This window comes from Scylla paramamosain, unplaced genomic scaffold, assembly GCF_035594125.1.
Source record: "Scylla paramamosain isolate STU-SP2022 unplaced genomic scaffold, ASM3559412v1 Contig65, whole genome shotgun sequence".
Taxonomy (NCBI): domain Eukaryota; kingdom Metazoa; phylum Arthropoda; class Malacostraca; order Decapoda; family Portunidae; genus Scylla; species Scylla paramamosain.
This window is the reverse complement of record NW_026973730.1, coordinates 246,087-264,753: the sequence shown is the minus strand read 5'-3', so window position 1 is coordinate 264,753 and position 18,667 is coordinate 246,087. Positions and strand designations below refer to the sequence as shown.

The window sequence follows — 18,667 nt, the reverse complement described above, 5'->3', positions numbered from 1 at the left end:
CGTAATTAGGTTGATTCAGTAAGATTGGGTGATTAGGTAGCGCTGAATACCTGATGATTAGACTGGCTAGGTCTGATTGGGGTAGGTTTGTCAAAGTGTGGTTAATCAGTTAGCTACGTAAGATGATACGATTAGGTTGTGCTGATATGACATACCAAGCCACAATTAGGTTGATTCAGTAAGATTGGGTGATTAGGTAGCGCTGAATACCTGATGATTAGACAACAAAAACATTTTCTTCCTTATGATACCTGGAAATTCTGAGTTGCAGGAAAGCTAAGTTAGTGAATTTATTTAAACACACACACACACACACACACACACATGACAGTATGCATATAATGACCTCTAAGGTTATAGTGAATCTGATAATTACTGAAAACTGTATCATGACAATTCGCAATTCTGATTTATTTTCACTAGTTATTAATCTCTCTCTCTCTCTCTCTCTCTCTCTCTCTCTCTCTCTCTCTCTCTCTCTCCATATCCAGCCTAAGTTCTATGATAGTACCAGATTTTCCCAGCATTCTCAGCATCAAAAATTAACCTGCAGTAAAACAGAGGAGGACTTTGTAAACATATCATGCAGGGAAGCCACAGAACGCCTGACTTCTGATCTTTCCAAAATTTCTGATTGGGGCAGAGCAAACTTGGTATTGTTCAATGCCTCAAAAACTCAATTCCTCCATCTATCAACTCAACACAACCTTCCAGACAACTATCCCCTCTTCTTCAATGACACTCAACTGTCCCCCTCTTCTACACTGAACATCCTCGGTCTGTCCTTTACTTATAATCTGAACTGGAAACTTCACATCTCATCTCTAGCTAAAACAGCTTCTATGAAGTTAGGTGTTCTGAGACGTCTCCACCAGTTTTTCTCACCCCCCCAGCTGCTAACTCTGTACGTGGGCCTTATCCGTCCATGTATGGAGTATGCTTCACATGTCTGGGGGGGTTCCACTCATACTGCTCTTCTAGACAGGGTGGAATAAAAAGCTTTTTGTCTCATCAACTCCTATCTAACTGAGTGTCTTCAGCCTCTTTCTCACCGCCGCAATGTTGCATATCTAGCTGTCTTCTACCGCTATTTTCATGCTAACTGCTCTTATGATCTTGCTAACTGCATGCCTCCCCTCCTTCCACGGCCTCGCTGCACAAGACTTTCTTCTTTCTCTCACCCCTATTCTGTACACCTCTCTAATGCAAGAGTTAACCAGTATTCTCAATCATTCATCCCTTTCTCTGGTAAACTCTGGAACTCCCTGCCTGCTTCTGTATTTCCACCTTCCTATGACTTGAATTCCTTCAAGAGGGAGGTTTCAACACACTTATCCATCAATTTTTGACCACTGCTTTGACCCTTTTATGGGACTGACATTTCAGTGGGCATTTTTTTTTATTAGATTTTTGTTGCCCTTGGCCGGTGTCCTTCCTACATAAAAAAAAATAAATAAATAAATAAATAAAATAATAATTATCGTACAAGTATCTAGGCACAAATTATCATATATTTTTCTTATCAATTATGCCTAGAGAGAGAGAGAGAGAGAGAGAGAGAGAGAGAGAGAGAGAGAGAGAGAGAGAGAGAGAGAGAGAGAGAGAGTTAAATATTTTGTAGCCTAACATAACAGAACATCAAAACAATTTATAAGGCAAATATTTTCCAAGTGAATCTTTTTGCTTTTGTGTCCTCTCCATTTGTTGAGTGGACCTCTAAACCATGTGTAGAAACCGTTATTGGGTGTGTCTGGGTGTGTTTTGGGTGTATTTGGGTGTGTTTGGGTGTGTCTGGGTGTATTTGAGTGTGTTCTGGTGTGTTATGGGTGTATTGGGTGTGTCTGGGTGTATTTGGGTGTGTTCTGGGTGTATTGGGTGTGTCTGGGTGTGTTCTGGTGTGTTTTGGGTGTATCTGGGTGTGTCTGGGTGTGTTTGGTGTGTTCTGGTGTGTTTTGGGTGTATTGGGTGTGTTTGGTGTGTTTTGGGTGTGTTCTGGTGTGTCTGGGTGTATTTGAGTGTGTTCTGGGTGTATCTGGGTATGTCTGGGTGTGTTCTGGGTGTATTGGGTGTGTCTGGGTGTGTTTGGTGTGTGCTGGTGTGTTTTGGGTGTGTTCTGGTGTGTTTTGGGTGTAATGGGTGTGTTCTGGTGTGTTTTGGTGTGTTTTGGGTGTGTTTTGGTGTGTTTTTGGTGTATCTGGGTGTGTGTTGAGTGATTTAGAAAGGGGAAGGAAATGAAAAGGAGGAGGAGGAGGAAAAAAAGATGATAATTAAAAGAAAAAAAAGATAAGGTTTAGAAGAAAATAATATTCTCTCTCTCTCTCTCTCTCTCTCTCTCTCTCTAACCTTGCATAGCACACACACACACACACACACACACACACACACACACACACACCTAGTTAGCATCCTGTTCAGGGTAAGATATTGTGAGAGGCCTGATAAAACATTATTTCAGAGAACGTAAGAGGTGATCAGGTAACAGCACCAGCCACTCAGCCAGCAGTGTGGATTTGAAGGACCCTGTCTATAAATATTTTGATTATAGTTTTTGCATGCATTGATTTTTATTTAAGCAAAATTGTATCAGAAATAAATAAAATGTGCATTTCTTGTGAGTATAATTATCTCAGTGTTCATTTTTTTTCTCTGCCAATATCCTTGTGTATATTAACCTTAAAAATAAATAAATAAATAAATAAATGAATAAAAATATTGATTGAAATATTAATGAAATGATAGAGAGTGACTGATGAATAACCTTAACCCTCAGAGAGATTTAGGAAATTCTACATTACGTCAAATTTTCAAGATGGCTGCCGTTAACTTCAGGATCCTTTGTCTGTAAATTAATTTTATCGAAAGTTAAATATTAGTTAATGGCAAAAAAATAGTTTTAAAAATACAAACTTAAAAATCTGAAATATGTATGTCATTCAGGGATATATAATTACGTCAGGAAGTGAAGTATATGTTATATCTATGTCTGAAAGCGATATTATTTCAGTAAGAGAAAGATATCACCAGTAACCAGAAAAATAAATGTTAAGTGCATTATCTTTATTTCTAAGTGTTCATTTTAGTCATTTATCGCTCAAATAAGCAGAAACAGCCTTTGAAAAAACGGTAAGTGTGAAGTCAGGTAGACAGCCATATTGAAACACCATGAAATAAAACTCTCTCAAAGAAAAAGATTAATATAGCTTGTTTAGTGCTGCCATAATCAGAGCATGTGTAAAATAATTTATCCCACTTTCATACTTAATTAAATCTTGATTATTTGCGTATTTTTGTTTTTTTGACCATAATATTGTAACGTTTGCAAGTAGACATTTGATGAGATTAACTCTTTTCTGTCTTTATTTGATCGAATTATTAAACATTTCTCACACGTTAAATACCCATAGAGTAGCATCATATTACTCAATGGATTAAATAAGCAATATAATCGACATGAATGGCAAAAAAAAGACAAAATATGAGTAGCAATTAAAAATGAATTAGTGACCCATAACCATTTTCTTATTCATCATAGAAAATGTAGTCGTTGTTGTTGTTTCTGTTTTTTGTTGTTTTTTCTTGTTTTTGTCGTCGTTGCTTGTTTTTTTTCTCCTTGTTGTTGTTATTGATGCTTGTTATTTGATTCATGTTGTTTTTGTTTTTTTTTGTTGTTTTTTTACTCTTGAAAGTCTAAAACCCCCGAAACGCACATTATGTCCGTAGAGTTCCTCAATAGCAGTTCATAAAAGGGGTTGTTTAACACCACTACTGCTGCCCGGGGTACAAATTGCGTCTTTATAACGGGCTCACTTTTCACCGTACATTGACTTAATATTTGTGTTCTCGACCTTCATTTTTTCCTTTTTGGCTTTGTATTTATTTAATATTATATAATATTGATTATTTTTAAGGATTGATGCGTTTTTAGATAGCTTCCATTGATGTTGTTGGAAGCAGGTGGACATTAGCCAAGGGGAGAAAATGGAGAAATATTAAATCCCTAATATCACAACGAAATCTAACCAGAGAGGGTTCAGATGACATTTACATACAACATGCATGAATCAACATCAGCCACGACGAACATTGCGCAAAATTATTATGAATTAGTGAATATTTAGGTATTTATATTAAAAAAGCGGTATTTCGTCCAGCTCTTATGAGGCCCGTTGTATTATGTACACAAGGAGGACAGACTGAGTGAAGAGTGAGAGAGGAGTTAGGCAGGGCTGTATATTGTCACCAACCCTTTTTAGCCTGTATACAGAGGAGCTAGCAGCCAGGATGAGAAGAATGAATGTAGGGGTAAGTGTGGGGGAATGATAAAGTATGTGTACTCCTTTATGCAGATGACGTAGTTGTTATGAGTGAATGGCAGATGAGCTTCAAAGTTTGTTGGATGTAGTGGATGGCTATGGTAAAGACTTTGGAGTAAGGTTTAGCAGTGAGAAAAGCAAAGTAATGATTGTGAATAGATCAGAGGATGAAAGTAATGTGGTATGGAGACTTGGAGAGAATGAGTTGAGACAGGTGCAAGAATACAAGTACTTAGGGATGTGGATGAGTCCTAGTGGGTGTGCAAAGGCAAAGAATGAAAAGATAAGTATGCTAAACCAGTGGGTAGGTCGATTGGGAAGCGCGGCAAGGATGAGAGCAAGTAAGTATGATGTGTTGAGAGAAGTGTGGAAGAGTGTGGCTGTGCCATGTATAATGTATGGTATGGATGTGATTGCATGGAATGAAAGTGAAATTGATAAGTTAGAAGTGGGCCAGAATAGAGTAGCAAGGATGGCACTGAGTGCACCGAGGGGCACAGCAGTTGAAGCCTTGAGAGGTGACATCGGATGGCGCACCTTTAGGGAAAGACTCACAAAAGCCACACAAGATTAGGCTTGAGAGAATGGATGATGCAAGAATAGCAAGGAAGGTGTACCTGTGGAATGAAAGTGGAAGCAAATGGAGGAAGAGATGCATGAGAATGACAGACAGGAGTGGATTGCAAGTTGTGTGGGCGATAAGAATGGCTGGTAGGAATGAAAATGAGCGTGAATGGGTGGTAACAAGAGGAGGCAGAGTGGGAGCCGAATGGGATATGAGAAAATGAAAGAATGAGATAGACAAAGAAGTGAAATGTGTGGGACTGAATGAATGGAAGAATGAGATGGAAAGAAAGAAGACCCTGGAATGGTACAAGGAGAAAGAGGCCCCGAGGTATGAAAGGTGGTATGATGGAAGCCTGGGCGGTGATCTTCTCTTCCGAGCGAGGGCACAGTGTATGGATGTGAATGCGAGGAGTTACAGGTGGTCTGAGTCCCTGTGCCAGATGTGTGACATGGGAGAGGATGAGACGGTGGAACATGTGGTGCTGGAGTGTGTGAAGTATGCCAGAGACAGGAATGAGATGATGCAAGTGATACTGACTGAGTTAGGGCATGATAGGAATGAAATAGTGGAGAAGACAGGAAAGGAATGGATGGTGTTGTTGCTGGGACTGTGTAGAGAGGCCAATGAAAGGAGTTGTCGATCCAAAGGCCTGACTCAGGAGTGATCCTGTGCCACCTGTACCATAAAGATCAAGATCAAGACAACAGTTCCCACGTGTTTACTTCTACCATTGCCTAGAAGTCTTGTTCTTTTCGCAAATTTCCTAAGTAATTCCCCACCCCGGAGGCCGCCCCCAGTACCCCAGTTCCCTGCATCCATGGTGAGCCCCTGGGGACCCTGAGGCGCCGCGGGGGATCTGAAATAAGGGAGAAATTAAGGGAAATAGGGAGCCCCGTGGTCACTGCACTGTCTCCCACGTTTTCCTCATAAGATTTTTGGTGTTTTTTTTAAGTTTTTCCCCTAATTTTACGGTAATTTTTAGGGTTATTTAGGGATGTTTTGGAGAAAATCTGTGTGGTTTGGTGTGTTTTGTAAGAAAATTTTGTGTTTTTGGGTGTTTTGTGGAAAATCTGTGTGGTTTGGTGTGTTTTGGAAGAGAATTTTGTGTTTTTGGGGTGTTTTGTGGAAAATCTGTGTGGTGTGGTGTGTTTTGGAAGAGAATTTTGTGTTTTTGGGGTGTTTTGTGGAAAATCTGTGTGGTGTGGTGTGTTTTGGAAGGGAATTGTGTGTTTTTTGTGTGTTTTGAAAGGGAATTGTGTGTTTTTTGTGTGTTTTGGAGAAAATCTGTGTTTTTTTGGTGTGTTTTGGAGAAAATTGTATTCTTTTTTGTGTGTTTGGAAAGAATCTGTGTGTTTTGGTGTGATTTGGAAGGGAATTGTGTGTTTTTTGTGTGTTTTGAAAGGGAATTGTGCGTTTTTTGTGTGTTTTGGAGAAAATCTGTGTTTTAATGTGTTTTAGATAATTGTGTTTTTTTTTGTGTGTTTTGTGGAAATTCTGTGTGTTTTTTGTGTGTGCCTGTCTGTATCTGTCTCTGTCTGTCTATCTGTCTGCATCTATCAAACATCCTTTAATCTATATCTGTCTGTCTATCAATCTATCTATCTGTGTGTGTGTGTGTGTTTATCAATCTATCTATCTGTGTGTGTGTGTGTCTATCAATCTATCTATCTGTGTGTGTGTGTGTGTCTATCAATCTATCTATCTGTGTGTGTCTGTCTATCAATCTATCTATCTGTGTGTGTGTGTGTGTCTATCAATCTATCTATCTGTGTGTGTGTGTGTGTGTCAGTCTATCTACCTATCTGTGTGGGAACAGGCGTCTGTGTACCACCGGCTGCGGCACACAGTGGGCACCGTGGCACAGGTGAGGACAGTGGTGGTGGTGGTGGTGGCACGCCGGCTTATTTCACCTCCTCACTCCTTGCGTTTGTTACTTCAGGTTTTAATTGTTATTCTTCAAGAGGGGAGAGAGGCAAGGGACGAGAGACGCAAGGGAGAGAAGCAAGGGAGAGAGACAGAGTAAGTAGCCTGGGAGAGGAGACGGGAGGGGAAGAGGAGCGAGGGAGAGAAAGAGAGACGGGAGAAAGGCAAGCAGGGAGAGAGAGGGAGTCTGGAGGAGAGTTAAAGAATAAGAGAGAGAGAGAGAGAGAGAGAGAGAGAGAGAGAAGCCTGCTCTTCGCTCCTTGTTGAGTCATGATAAAAAGTTGAGATGCCTTACTGCCATATAACACTTCATTTATTAACATCACCAGTGCACCTCTCTACTTCTCTCTCTTCCAGCACTTGTAACTACCTCTCAATCCAGACAGTTTGGTGGTGACAAATCTCATTATTTCTCCTCACCAGGTTGACCCGTGTGGCTCCTCTCTGGTGGTGAAAGCAAGTGACGGCAAGATGGTGATGGTGACCCTGCCCAACCCCCTCCAGGTACTGCCATGCACCTTCACCACCATCATTACCATCATTGTCACCACCAGGAAATGGATGAGGGTGTGATAATGGACTACAATAGAACCAAACATGATAAAACACCTAGGAAGCAACTTTTATATAGAACATAAACACTTGCTAATATTAACCTAACTTAACCTAATTCCTCCTTTTCTCATCCTGCAGGAAAACTTGGAGGGGGTGACTGAGGGAGGGGCAGGGTGTGGGTCAGGGGCAGAAGGTGACGTGCCAGAGTGACGTCACGTTCCCCCAAATGCAGGCCGGCAAGTTTGGTGAGTAGCTGGCCTCCTCCTTTTGCCGTATTCAGAAATGCTTTACTCTCTCACTGTGACTGTTTTTCAAGGCCACAGGTGATTAGCTGGGTGCTCAAGAGTGTTTCTCCTGTTAATTATGTAGAAATCTTGTTAATCTGTCACTAGAACCATAGAAACACTCTTGACATTCCTGTAGCCTCACCGTGATGAGAGAATGCAGAGGAACAGAAATAGCCAGGTTCTTAAGGGTGTTTCTCTTGTTAATCTGTCACTAGAACCATAGAAACACTCTTGACATTCCTGTAGCCTCACCGTGATGAGAGAATGCAGAGGAACAGAGAACTAGCCAGGTTCTTAAGGGTGTTTCTCTTGTTAATCTGTCACTAGAACCATAGAAACATTTAAAAACCCATGTCAGTTCAATTAGAGTCTTTTGAAAGTATTAAGCATTACAGTTTAATATTTTGGCTACCCTGACCCCACACCTCCTCCACAGCTGACGTCACCAGTCGTCAGTGCACGGCGGGTGCTGCAAGGGGAACTGGAGGAGGTGGACCTGTTCAGCACCTCATCCCTCCCTGCCCTCTCCCCTGACAGGAGCATGCCAGACCCAGGGGTGCCCAAGGAAACGGTTAGTTCTTGAGCTAGTGATGGAGTAGATGAATGGGCTCACAGTTAGAGGAGAGAAAGGAATGGGGATAGAGTTGAGGGATGGGGAAAACAAGTATAGATGAGAGAAGGAAGTGGGGATAAGAAGTCAAGGAATGGGAAAACAGAGTAGGGGAATGAAAGGAGTGGAAATAGCTGAAAGAATTATATAGCATGTTGGTTGATGCGTTGATGGTTGTTGTTGTGTTGCAGAGTACGGGATGGGAAGCCAGGTGTCTATGTTTGGGTGTACTGTCTCTCTCTCTCTCTCTTTCTTTATCACTCTCTGTCTGTGTGTGTGTGTGTGTGTGTGTGTGTGTGTGTGTGTGTGTGTATGTAGTAGTTATATATGTGTGTTTGTTGCTGTTGTTTATGTTGCTTGTCTTGTTGTTGTTGTTGTTGTTGTTGTTGTGCTTGCTTTCCTATCTGACTTTTTCATCCATATATGTATCTATCAATCAGTCTATCTGTCTACCTATCTATCTGTCTATTGATCTATCTATCTATCTATCCATCTATCCATCTATCTACCTATCCATTAATCTGTCTATCAGTCTCTCTATGTCTTTTTATCTCTCTCTGTTTTCTACCTCTCTATCTTTACATCTCTCTGTCTGTCTATTTTTCTCTCTCTCTCTCTCTCTCTCTCTCTCTCTCTCTCTCTCTCTCTCTCTCTCTCTCTCTCTCTCTCTCTCTCTCTCTCTCTCTCTCTCTCTCTCTCTCTCTCTCTCTCTCTCTCTCTCTACCTAACTTAACCTAACCTAACTTAACGTAACCTAACCTAACCTAACTTAACGCAACCTAACCTAACCTAACCTAACCTAACTTAATGCAACCTAACCTAACCTAACCTAACCTAACTTCCGCTCTGCCAGACAAGGGGCACTACCTCTATGCAGACAAAACCTAACCAACCAGCTTAACCTGAGTCGCCCCTGGAACCGCCCCACCACAGAGGAGGAGGAGGAGGAGGAGGAGGAGGAGGAGGAGACAGTCATGGATGAAGGGACGTCACAGATCATGCACATTTGCTTCCATATTGGGTGAGAGACTGCATTGTTTGTGAAGAAGACGAGGAGGAAGATAGTTTTTCATCTCAATTGCACAGAATATTCAATAATTGGTCTGTTTCATGAAGGTAATGTACTTTCTCAAGGTAGTTTTTCATCTCAGTTCTTGCACAGAATATTCAATAATTTCTCTTTTTATGAAGACACCTTCCTCAACCTTTATTCACACATCACTCAAATATTGTCAAACCATCTTTTAAATCCTCAGCCTTTATTCACACATCACTCAAATATGTCAAACCATCTTTTAAATCCTCAGCCTTTATTCACACATCACTCAAATATGTCAAACCATCTTTTAAATCCTCAACCTTTATTCACACATCACTCAAATATTGTCAAACCATCTTTTAAATCCTCAGCCTTTATTCACACTTCACTCAAATGTGTGTAACCATCTTTCAAAGCTCCTGTATTGCTGAGTCATTAGAGAGCCTTAAAAGAAGACAGTCAGATTTATGGATGGGGATGACAGGTGAAAATAGACAGGTGTTTTTTGTACAGGGACTTCCACGTGGATAGAGGATCAACCTGCCAACCAAGTGAGTATGTGTGAGTATTTGTGAGACAGACAGACAGACAGACAGGCAGACAGAGAGAGAGAGAGGGAGGGATAGACTGACAGAGATGCAGAGAGAGAGAGAGAGAGTTTTAGACAGACAGAGAGAGAGAGAGGCATACATTGACAGAGAGAGAGATAGACAGAGGCAGGGTTAGACAGACCAAGAGGCATACACTGACAGAGAGACAGACAGAGACAGGGATAAAGTAACAGAGATGGAGAGAGAAAGAGACAAACAGAGACATTGAGAGATGTTTCTGGGTGTGTGTATGTGTGTGTGTGTGTGTGTGTGTGTGTGTGTGTGTGTTGATTTATGAAGAAGATGGCAAATAGTGGGAATTTTCTTATGTGTTTTGTACTTTATTTTCTTTGCTTCATTCATTTTTTTTCCCTTGTTTTTTTTTTCCATCTCAATTTCATTCATGTTTTTCCTTTCTCCTTCTCTCTCTATTCCTTTATTTTTTTCCTTTCATCTATATACTTCAGGTTGCGGTGGAAACTGGCGTACAGCTGTGCCTGAGCCTGCCGTGGACGCATTCCCAGCCGACTTCTACCAGAACAGCTCGGACATGGCTGGCCAGGACAACCACCACAACACAGACATGCATGCACCTGATATGGACATGAAAATGGAGGGACAGGAGGTGAGGGATGAGAGGAACATGGGACGGCAGTGTTAGAATGATGGCAGTGGTCTTGTATTTGATTTAGATTGTGTTTAATTTTGTTAGGTTTAGTTTAGACTCCATTCTCTATGTGACTCTCTCCCCAACAGTCCCATGTGATGGTGTCCGACAGTGACGCCTCAGTGCAGGAGGGGGAACAGCAGGCAGAGACCCGCAAGCGCCCCTGGGAGAAGCCTGGAGGTAGGGAGGATGGTGTATGAAGCCATATATGAGTTTTTCGTACTATGTTAGGTTCATAATTTTATCAGGCGTTGTGGTTCCTGGTGTTGCTCCCGTGCTGGTGTCCTTGTCCTGGGAAGTGTTGTGAGTGGTACCCTTGTTGCAAATGACCTTAAAATTGATTACTGGAAGAAATGAGAGAGATGGGGACAAATAGAATGTTGACGATGATGATGAATGAGTTGCCAGGAGTTGATTTGAAAGTTGAAGGGGAATGGAGTTAGACGTACAATTTTCTTTTCTTCCCGTAAAGTTGACAAGGTTAGGTATCTTTGTGTTCCTTTGCTCCCCACCCCCTTGCATCTTACAGCTTGTTATAAAGGCAGCTTCCCAAGTAAATTATGCTTTCTCTCCATTATCATAATATTAACCTAACCACAAAACAGTGATAGAAGAAATGCCCTTATAGCTAACTCCAGGCTGAAAGATTCAAGCAATGTAGTGAAAGATATTCCAATAAGGAAGATAAATAGAAACTCTTTAAATTCTTAGCTAGGTGAGGGTGATGTCCATTCTCACCATCACCTGTTGAAGTCCTCCCCTAAGAGCCCAGTGAGCTGTACTTGGCCCTCTGTGACTAGTTCCCTGGTGCAGTAATGTAGCTGTGTCAGTGGTAGTGGTCCAACTCTTGCCTTGCCTCCATATCTTGTGTTCTCCCTCACTGGGACTGTTCTGTGCTCACTCCTTTGTTGTGGTGTGTGGACTGCTGGGTGTGTGTGTGTACAGCAGAGAGGACGGCTTGCATTTCAAGGTGGATAAGATTTAATGGTTTGTAACAGCAGTGAAAGTAATGTGATGAAAAGGTAATGGTGTCAAGGATGTGACTGTTCTCTTCACTTTGCTGAAGGCCTCCCAGCGTCCATGCATCTTGTCTACCATCACACAACTTGAGTTTTATTTTTATTACAAGTTAATGTGATAAAAGTGTTTTGATGGATGTTTTTTCTTTAGCTGTGTATTCACCAGAGCTCTTCTTTGTTTTGACAGCGAGCTAGCTTCCTGGCCGCGCAGGGCCGGCTTTGGTCCCCTCACCTGTTATGTCTCCTCACAACTTTAGTTAATTGTAGCACTCCAGAAACCCAGTGAAGAATCTTGTGGTAACTTCCTACATTGGCAAAGTCACAAGCTTTTACAGTGTCTTCACCAACCACACAGAGTTATCAAAAGACTCTTCTAACGGTGCCATGCATGAGGCTGGGTGTGTACTTAACAGTCATAGAGACATTTTCAGAGACTTTAATTAATTGAAGCGTGTTGCCCACACTCGTCATGGATGTCTGACTGAGGTGGGAAGTACAGGCTGTACTGAACCCTACCCAGTCATTCCAGCAAAATTCGAGGGGTGATCTGGCATGAGGCACACCTTGGCATCCAGCAGGGAGGTGATGGATGCCCGCTGGCGGCTCCACTCGGCTCAAAGCTCTCTCTCTCTCTCCCTTGTGTCCCGTATCACATGTTTGCCAGCAGGCTGAGGCAGGTTAGTTTTTTTATTTCAGTGGCAAGTGTGTTGCAACCTTTCAATTAATGTGTGGTGGCAGGCATCAAGGTCAACAGAAAGAAGGTGCCAGGAGCCAAGAACCTCAAGGTCCGCAGGTACGTGCAGCCCAAGAATGCCATCGTGTGCCTGAATGAGCTGCAGCCGGGCGTCACCTACACCATGGAACAGGAGGGAGGCGTTTGCCAGCCATTTTGCATATCTGTGGAGGTACCTGGTGCGGTATGGGACAAAAAATAGACTGAGGATATGTTGAGCTATTTTACTTTTTTGCCTTTCTTGCTTGCTAATGCCTCACTCCTGAGTTTGTTCATGAAACACTGCCGTGCCGAATGTGTCGCCCTGGGTGAGGGGAGCCGCCCCTTGAATGCTGCCTCTCCTCAGGTTGACGGGCAGAAGTACCGAGGGTTTGGGTCTTCAAAGCAGCTGGCCAAGCAGGCAGCAGCTGAGGCGGCGCTGATCGGCTTCTTGAAGCCGCCCGTCACCACACCAGAGAACCAGGAGGAAGACAAGACCCCCTGGGCCACCCTGGGGCCGACGGGCTGGCTCAGGAAGGCTTTCATACCTGCAATGTCAGAGCTACTCAGTCCTTAACACACTGCTACTTAACACTGCAGAGCTGTGGGTCCCACCACCACCTACTGCCCTGCACTGCTGCAGTCTGGCTAGTCAAGGCTCATGTGGGGCATTCAGCCCTCTTATATTTTAAGGCTCAATTTAGAAAACTCTAAAATCTCCAATATCAACATTCTAACAAATCATCAGTGAAATTAACATTAACACAATCTGTAACTGCCATGAGGCCACGGAGGAGTGTGGGGCCTCCCCACACTCCTCCGTCTCTCCCTCCCTCCCTCCCTGGCGTGCACAATCCTCACCAGGGGGGATGGCGGCCCCACAGCGGCCGTCAAGGAGGAGAGTCTCCAGGCAGCTGCCTTCACGGAGGCCATCTGTGCCCACCTGGGAGGCCGTGCCCCCAATAAACACCCCGGCTGTGGATCCCAAGGTGGGTGTGACTTGGGATTGGCTGCTAGGGAACTTGGGAAAGGGACAGGGATGGCTAGCGGATAACTGTGGTTCAGGGTGTGGTGGTGGTGGTGGTGGTGCTGCATGGCAGGTGTGTGGCACAGGCACGACAGGTGAAGGTGTAGCCGCTGGGTGGTGTGACCGTTGATGTGCTTGGCTCATGAGTGGGAGGGTGTGGGGAGGGTCTTCCTTCTGTTGTGTTGCTTGGCACGTGTGTAGTGTGTGCCAATCACAGAGTGGCCTGAGCAGTGAGTGCTTGAGTGGAGCCTTCACACCACACCAGGTTGTGATGGTGGCGGCATCTGGGGCAGCAAGAAAGTGGCAGCCATTTCATTGTGTTTTTATAATCAGTAAAGAATTGAGAGTATAGATAGTGAGATTAGAAGGAGAAACACAGTGAGATTAGAAGGAGAAACACTCGTGAATTTGTCAGAATATGACCATGAACATAGTGAAGTATAGCTGATGATAATATACACATGAACTGTCCTTGCCTTGCCATATCAAGCTTCTTTTGTATTTTATTTCTTTCAGTTAACCGAGCCAATGAAAGCAGAATCAAACTTTCCATTCCAGTCAACTGAACCTGTGAAAGTTCCCAATCCGGCCAAGCGGGTCCCAGAAGGTGCGGCGTCCATGCACCCCGTGATGGTGCTGCACCAGATGAAGCCTGGCCTGCTGTACAACACTAACAAGACCACCAGGGATAACAAGTCTTTCTTCACCGTCACCGCCGACATCGATGGCAAGGAGTTCTCAGGCAAGGGTGAGTTGTAGACTGACCAGGCGAGTCTGACAAGACAAAATAAGAAGCTTCTGTAGTACCAGGTGGCATCTCAAGGCAACAAAACCCATCTCTGTGTTTTGGGTACAGTCTCACATAGAACAGTTGAACTTGGAGGTCTCTGCAGCAGCATATCTTAACCCATAGTTACTAGGAATATATTTCAGTCACCAAGCAAGGATACTCTGATATCCTGTACAGCCTTGGAACTCCCTCACAATGAAATTATGTTGATTATTCTGAAGGAGAAAATAAAGCAAGTTTTAATCATCACTTGACTGAAGATGCAGATGTTAAGTCTTATCTTTCACTACATTACTCATTTTTTGCAGGAATATTCTTTAGCCTGCTGCAACATTTAGTCCCCTTATCTTGATCACTGACTGGACTTGTGCTAAGTGGAATTTTCTTTACTTGCAGGGACAAATGTGAAGAAAGCCAAGTTCTTCCTGGCCAACACAGCAATACTGGGACTGTACGGGGTAGAATCCACCTTTGAGATCTCCGCTTAATGGAAGTAGTATCTGCCTGGGTACTGGCGGCGGTGTGCGGGGCAGGCGGTCCCTCGCACACGTGGCTGTAGAGTCTGCTACGCGATAATGACAAAGTAGATAGGTAGCTACATAGTATTTTAACCTGAAGTCCTGTCTGTGAGTGTTGTCTTGTATGTTGCTGCTTGCTGAAGGCAGGGAATGTAGTGAACTGGAGGGGCAGGGCCTGAGTGGCTTACAAAACTCCTGTGGAAGGGAAGTGATGGTCTGTGCTAAATGTTGCAGTCTGACGAGTGACGTGGAATTCAATTTTTCCACGTGTAAATTCTTCCAGTCCAGTGTTTACCTTTATTTTGTTCCAGCTCTGTTACTTAGTGCCAGAGTTAGAAGACTGACATTTAACGGAATTCTTATCTATGATTTTGACGTACTTTCTTTTCCTATTTATTTACTTAGCCCGTGAAGTGTGGGTGCTCCTTGTAAATGGTCGGTGCTGAGCCTGCCATGAATGCAAATCAAATGCAGCTGATTGTGAAAGACAGGCACAGGAGAAGGGGTCAGTCACTCATTCCTGCTTGTGTCAGATCACTCATCTAGTGTTCTGCTGTGGAGTGGAGTGGGTGATGAGAGGGCTGTGGTGATGGGACAGTGACAGACAAGCCCTACTTACTGAAAACAAAAGTGTGCGAACTCATCACATCAACACTTATTTAGCTTCCTGACAAAAATGGCATCCAGTTTCAGATGTTTAAGGTATTTAACTCATCTATTTATTTAAAGGTACCCACTCTTTATGGGTTAAATGAAAGCTGTACTCTAGTTTAGCAGTCAGTCTCACCACTTGGTTTAATGTGAGCAGGTAAGGAAGCCCTAGAACCTGGCCGTTGGTTAGGTTCTGGTGACTTCTGGCTGGAATCTCAGTACCTTAATTTCTCTTCTGGTTGAAACTTTCTCCTCAAACACAACTGGCTGGAGCTGAGTCCTGGGATGGTCAGCTGTTTAAATATTACTACACAAAATGTTATGAGTTTGAATACATAATGAAAATTTCTTGAATGTGTATGTATGTAAAGGTTATAAAAGCAAGTATTTTTTTCTTTTTCAATTTTTGTATATAATTGAGGTTAAGATGAATTTGAAACATTGATTGCAATTTATCAAGCTGGTGTTGGTTTTGGTTTTGAAGGAAGTGTAAGTGCAAGAGGTATGAATTTGAAACATTGATTGCAATTTATCAAGCTGGTGTTTTTGGTTTTGAAGGAACTGTAATTGTGCAAGAGGTAATCATTTGATCAGAGTGGAATTAATGAAGCAGTTTACCACACCAGTATTGTCATTCCTGCTACCTGTGTGTCCACCTTACCTCTCACACCCTGACGTTTGCCTCAACGCCTTCATTTATCACCAATGCAGTTAGGTAAATTATCACTTATTACTATTTTCTCATATGAATTCAGAAACACTGTCAGCTTATCAAATAGTGTATCTGTTAATATAACCTTTTGTAGGCAACTTGTCCTGTAACCACCTATGATATTTTAGGCTCATTTTTGTACCAGCCTCTTCAACAGTTCTATAGCTTATGGAAAACTAAATTAACTTCCTATTCTCTCATTTCCTCTGTCCATACCAGCAGTTCTCATAGTACTCTCAATGTTGAAGGATGATAGCAGTCCAAGGGCAGAGCTAGTGAGTTCCAGACCCAGCAGAACATGACTGGTTCCAGAGCATTCCTAAAAAAAAAGAAAAAAAAAAAAAACTAAGCTATGGGTGTACACACTTACCCAGGGGCCCTGAGAATACTCTAGAGAGTGTACTTAAGTGTATATGGGTGTACACACATACCCAGGGGCCCTGAGAATACTCTAGAGAGTTAACTTAAGTGTATGTCATGTTTTAAAAAATTTGTCACCTGTTATGTAAGGACAGCATAAGTGAAGTATTGTTTGCATGTACATCTTGTTTATCTAGAGCAGAAGGATTAAAGTTGAGTGCAGTATTTCAATGGGCACAGTTGTGATGCATTGTGCCAAGGGTGGTGTACTAGCTAGGATGCACAGGAGGGGGGTGAGAAGATGCCTGATGCTGCAAGTGTTGGGAGGACCTGATGGAATGGATAGCTTGGCTCTTAGTGATGTACCTTCATTATGTTGTGCTGTTGAGGTCAGAAGTCACGTCACGAGCTGCATTTTCCTCTACCCAGCTGTGCGTTTCAAGTCCAAGAACCTGCTGAGAATCTGACAAAACCTGAGTGATTTTCAGATCAGGGGAAGGAAGAACCGAATACAGAGAGTAAATGAAGAGCACTGACTCGATTTCTGACCATGACTGTATGTACTCTCCCATAGCATTACATTGTATACTGAAATGGGTTTGCCTGGTTGAACACGTAGCACCGTACCACAACCATTACACTCCGCCATGACTGAGTCTGTCCATGCTAGTCCTCAAAGTATTGTGTTTTTAAGCTAATTTGCACTATTGTTATGGAAAGTCCTAACCTCTCAGGCATAGTGTGTAGTTTGGGGACACTTGGTTCATTCTACATGGCATGCTACTGAAAAACTGAAGTAAACATGGAAATTTTAAACCAGGGTGGTGTTCCTTGCCTCTGTTGGTGGTGTTGGAGTGGCCTGTGGAGTCAAAGTTGGTGTAGTCATGTAAAGTCCTGCACTATCTCTTGTCTGTGTGGTGTGCAGATGAATGGATAAGGAAAGGTGTGGTAATAGTGGGGATCAGCACCTTGGCAGCAGGATTTGGTTATATTAAATGTTACGTGAAGAAATGGAAGTGAAATAAAGGAAATTAGATCATGTTAGGTCAAGCATTGTCACAGTTAAAGTGAAGAGAGAAAATTCCTTTGTTTTTCCAGGTATTTAAAGACAGGTGCATAGATACTCCTGGGAATGAAAGGAAAAATTGAGAAATGGAGGAGGAGAAAAACCAAGTCAATTGCTTTTTTTTTTATTTTTATGTATGAGTGACACTGGCCAAGGGCAACAAAAATCCAATAAAAAAAATATGGCCACTGAAATGGCAGTCCCATAAAAGGGTCAAAGCAGTGGTCAAAAATTGATGAATAAGTGTGTTGAAACCTCCCTCTTGAAGGAATTCAAGTCATAGGAAGGTGGAAATACAGAAGCAGGCAGGGAGTTCCAGAGTTTACCAGCGGTGCCCGCTTTGTGTATTATGTACATTCATGTATATTTTTTTCTTTTGTGCAATATTTATATATGTATATGTTGACATAATACTCAATAAACCTTTAATAATAAGTGTCAAGACGCGATCGTTTCCCATAAGAAATGATTTTGTGTGTGTATGAGTTTGTAGTTACCCAAGCGTGGTACGATATGTTTGTTTATATATATACAGGCGCCATGGGAACCAGGGGTCAGGATATAGTTGTGTCCCTTCTGGGAGGTTCTGTCTACAACAAGCTTGAAGTTATGTAAATATATACTCTCTCTCTCTCTCTCTCTCTCTCTCTCTCTCTCTCTCTCTCTCTCTCTCTCTCTCTCCTAACAGCAGAGACAGTATCACCTTCCAGAAGTGTGTTTTAGGGACCGCTGTGGTTCTGGGGGCACATTTGTGACTACCGGAGTGAAATATGAAGTGTGTAGCTCATACCTAATTTGTTAATAATTGTTATACAAGTAATAAGTTACAAAGTTTAATTAACAGCAAAGGAGTGCAGGTTTTGGTGCTTGTCAATGTTATACCCCCCAAAAAAAAAAATAAATAAATAAATAAATAAAATAAATAAAAAAAAAACAGGGGTCAGTCCGGACCTCTGTCACGGCGTGCCCCTTCACAACCCAATAATGTGAAGGCGTTACTGACTGACATTTTTACCTTTTAAACTATTTGTAAAGCGCTTTGTCTAAGGTTTTGGTGTATTTATCTTGTAACGCTCCTTTTTATTATTTCTGTGTTTCTTTGAGTCTCCCCAATATTGTTTTCTTTTGTAGCTTAGGGTGAAGAGGAGGATAATAGCGGTAATTAAAGGTTTAGTGATTATATGAAAAAAGTATATTTATAAGGCGTGTATTCGTGGGAGTGATTTAAAAGTTTTGAAACATTTATTATAAATAGTCTTT

The 18,667-nt window shown here is 42.4% G+C and overlaps 1 protein-coding gene across 4 annotated transcripts; it reads left to right on the top strand.

The window, feature by feature from the left end:
- Nucleotides 1-4,171: 4,171 nt before the first annotated feature.
- On the top strand, nucleotides 4,172-17,849 carry LOC135098444 (interleukin enhancer-binding factor 3 homolog). 4 transcript variants are annotated; one of them, XM_064000820.1, is made up of 12 exons: nucleotides 4,172-4,302; nucleotides 7,228-7,308; nucleotides 7,498-7,604; nucleotides 8,083-8,217; nucleotides 9,110-9,277; nucleotides 9,712-9,846; nucleotides 10,353-10,510; nucleotides 10,642-10,732; nucleotides 12,268-12,488; nucleotides 12,651-13,272; nucleotides 13,827-14,058; nucleotides 14,497-17,849. In XM_064000820.1, exons 10-12 carry the CDS (start codon nucleotides 13,153-13,155, stop codon nucleotides 14,586-14,588), a joined length of 444 nt encoding a protein of 147 aa, XP_063856890.1. In that variant the 5' UTR covers nucleotides 4,172-4,302; nucleotides 7,228-7,308; nucleotides 7,498-7,604; nucleotides 8,083-8,217; nucleotides 9,110-9,277; nucleotides 9,712-9,846; nucleotides 10,353-10,510; nucleotides 10,642-10,732; nucleotides 12,268-12,488; nucleotides 12,651-13,152; the 3' UTR covers nucleotides 14,589-17,849. The 4 variants fall into 4 exon arrangements, with proteins under 4 accessions (XP_063856890.1, XP_063856891.1, XP_063856889.1 ...); XM_064000821.1 differs by lacking the exon at nucleotides 4,172-4,302 and adding an exon at nucleotides 4,309-5,701 and having other exon boundaries at nucleotides 13,869-14,058; XM_064000819.1 differs by lacking the exon at nucleotides 4,172-4,302 and adding an exon at nucleotides 4,309-5,701.
- The last annotated feature ends 818 nt before the right edge of the window (nucleotides 17,850-18,667 follow it).

Bases quoted from the DNA above. Each gene is read 5' to 3' on its own strand.
- LOC135098444 (XM_064000820.1), top strand. From the start codon at position 13,153: ATGGCGGCCCCACAGCGGCCGTCAAGGAGGAGAGTCTCCAGGCAGCTG. The intron at 13,273-13,826 runs GTGGGTGTGACT...TATTTCTTTCAG, and splicing joins CCCCGGCTGTGGATCCCAAG to TTAACCGAGCCAATGAAAGC. The intron at 14,059-14,496 runs GTGAGTTGTAGA...CTTTACTTGCAG, and splicing joins CAAGGAGTTCTCAGGCAAGG to GGACAAATGTGAAGAAAGCC.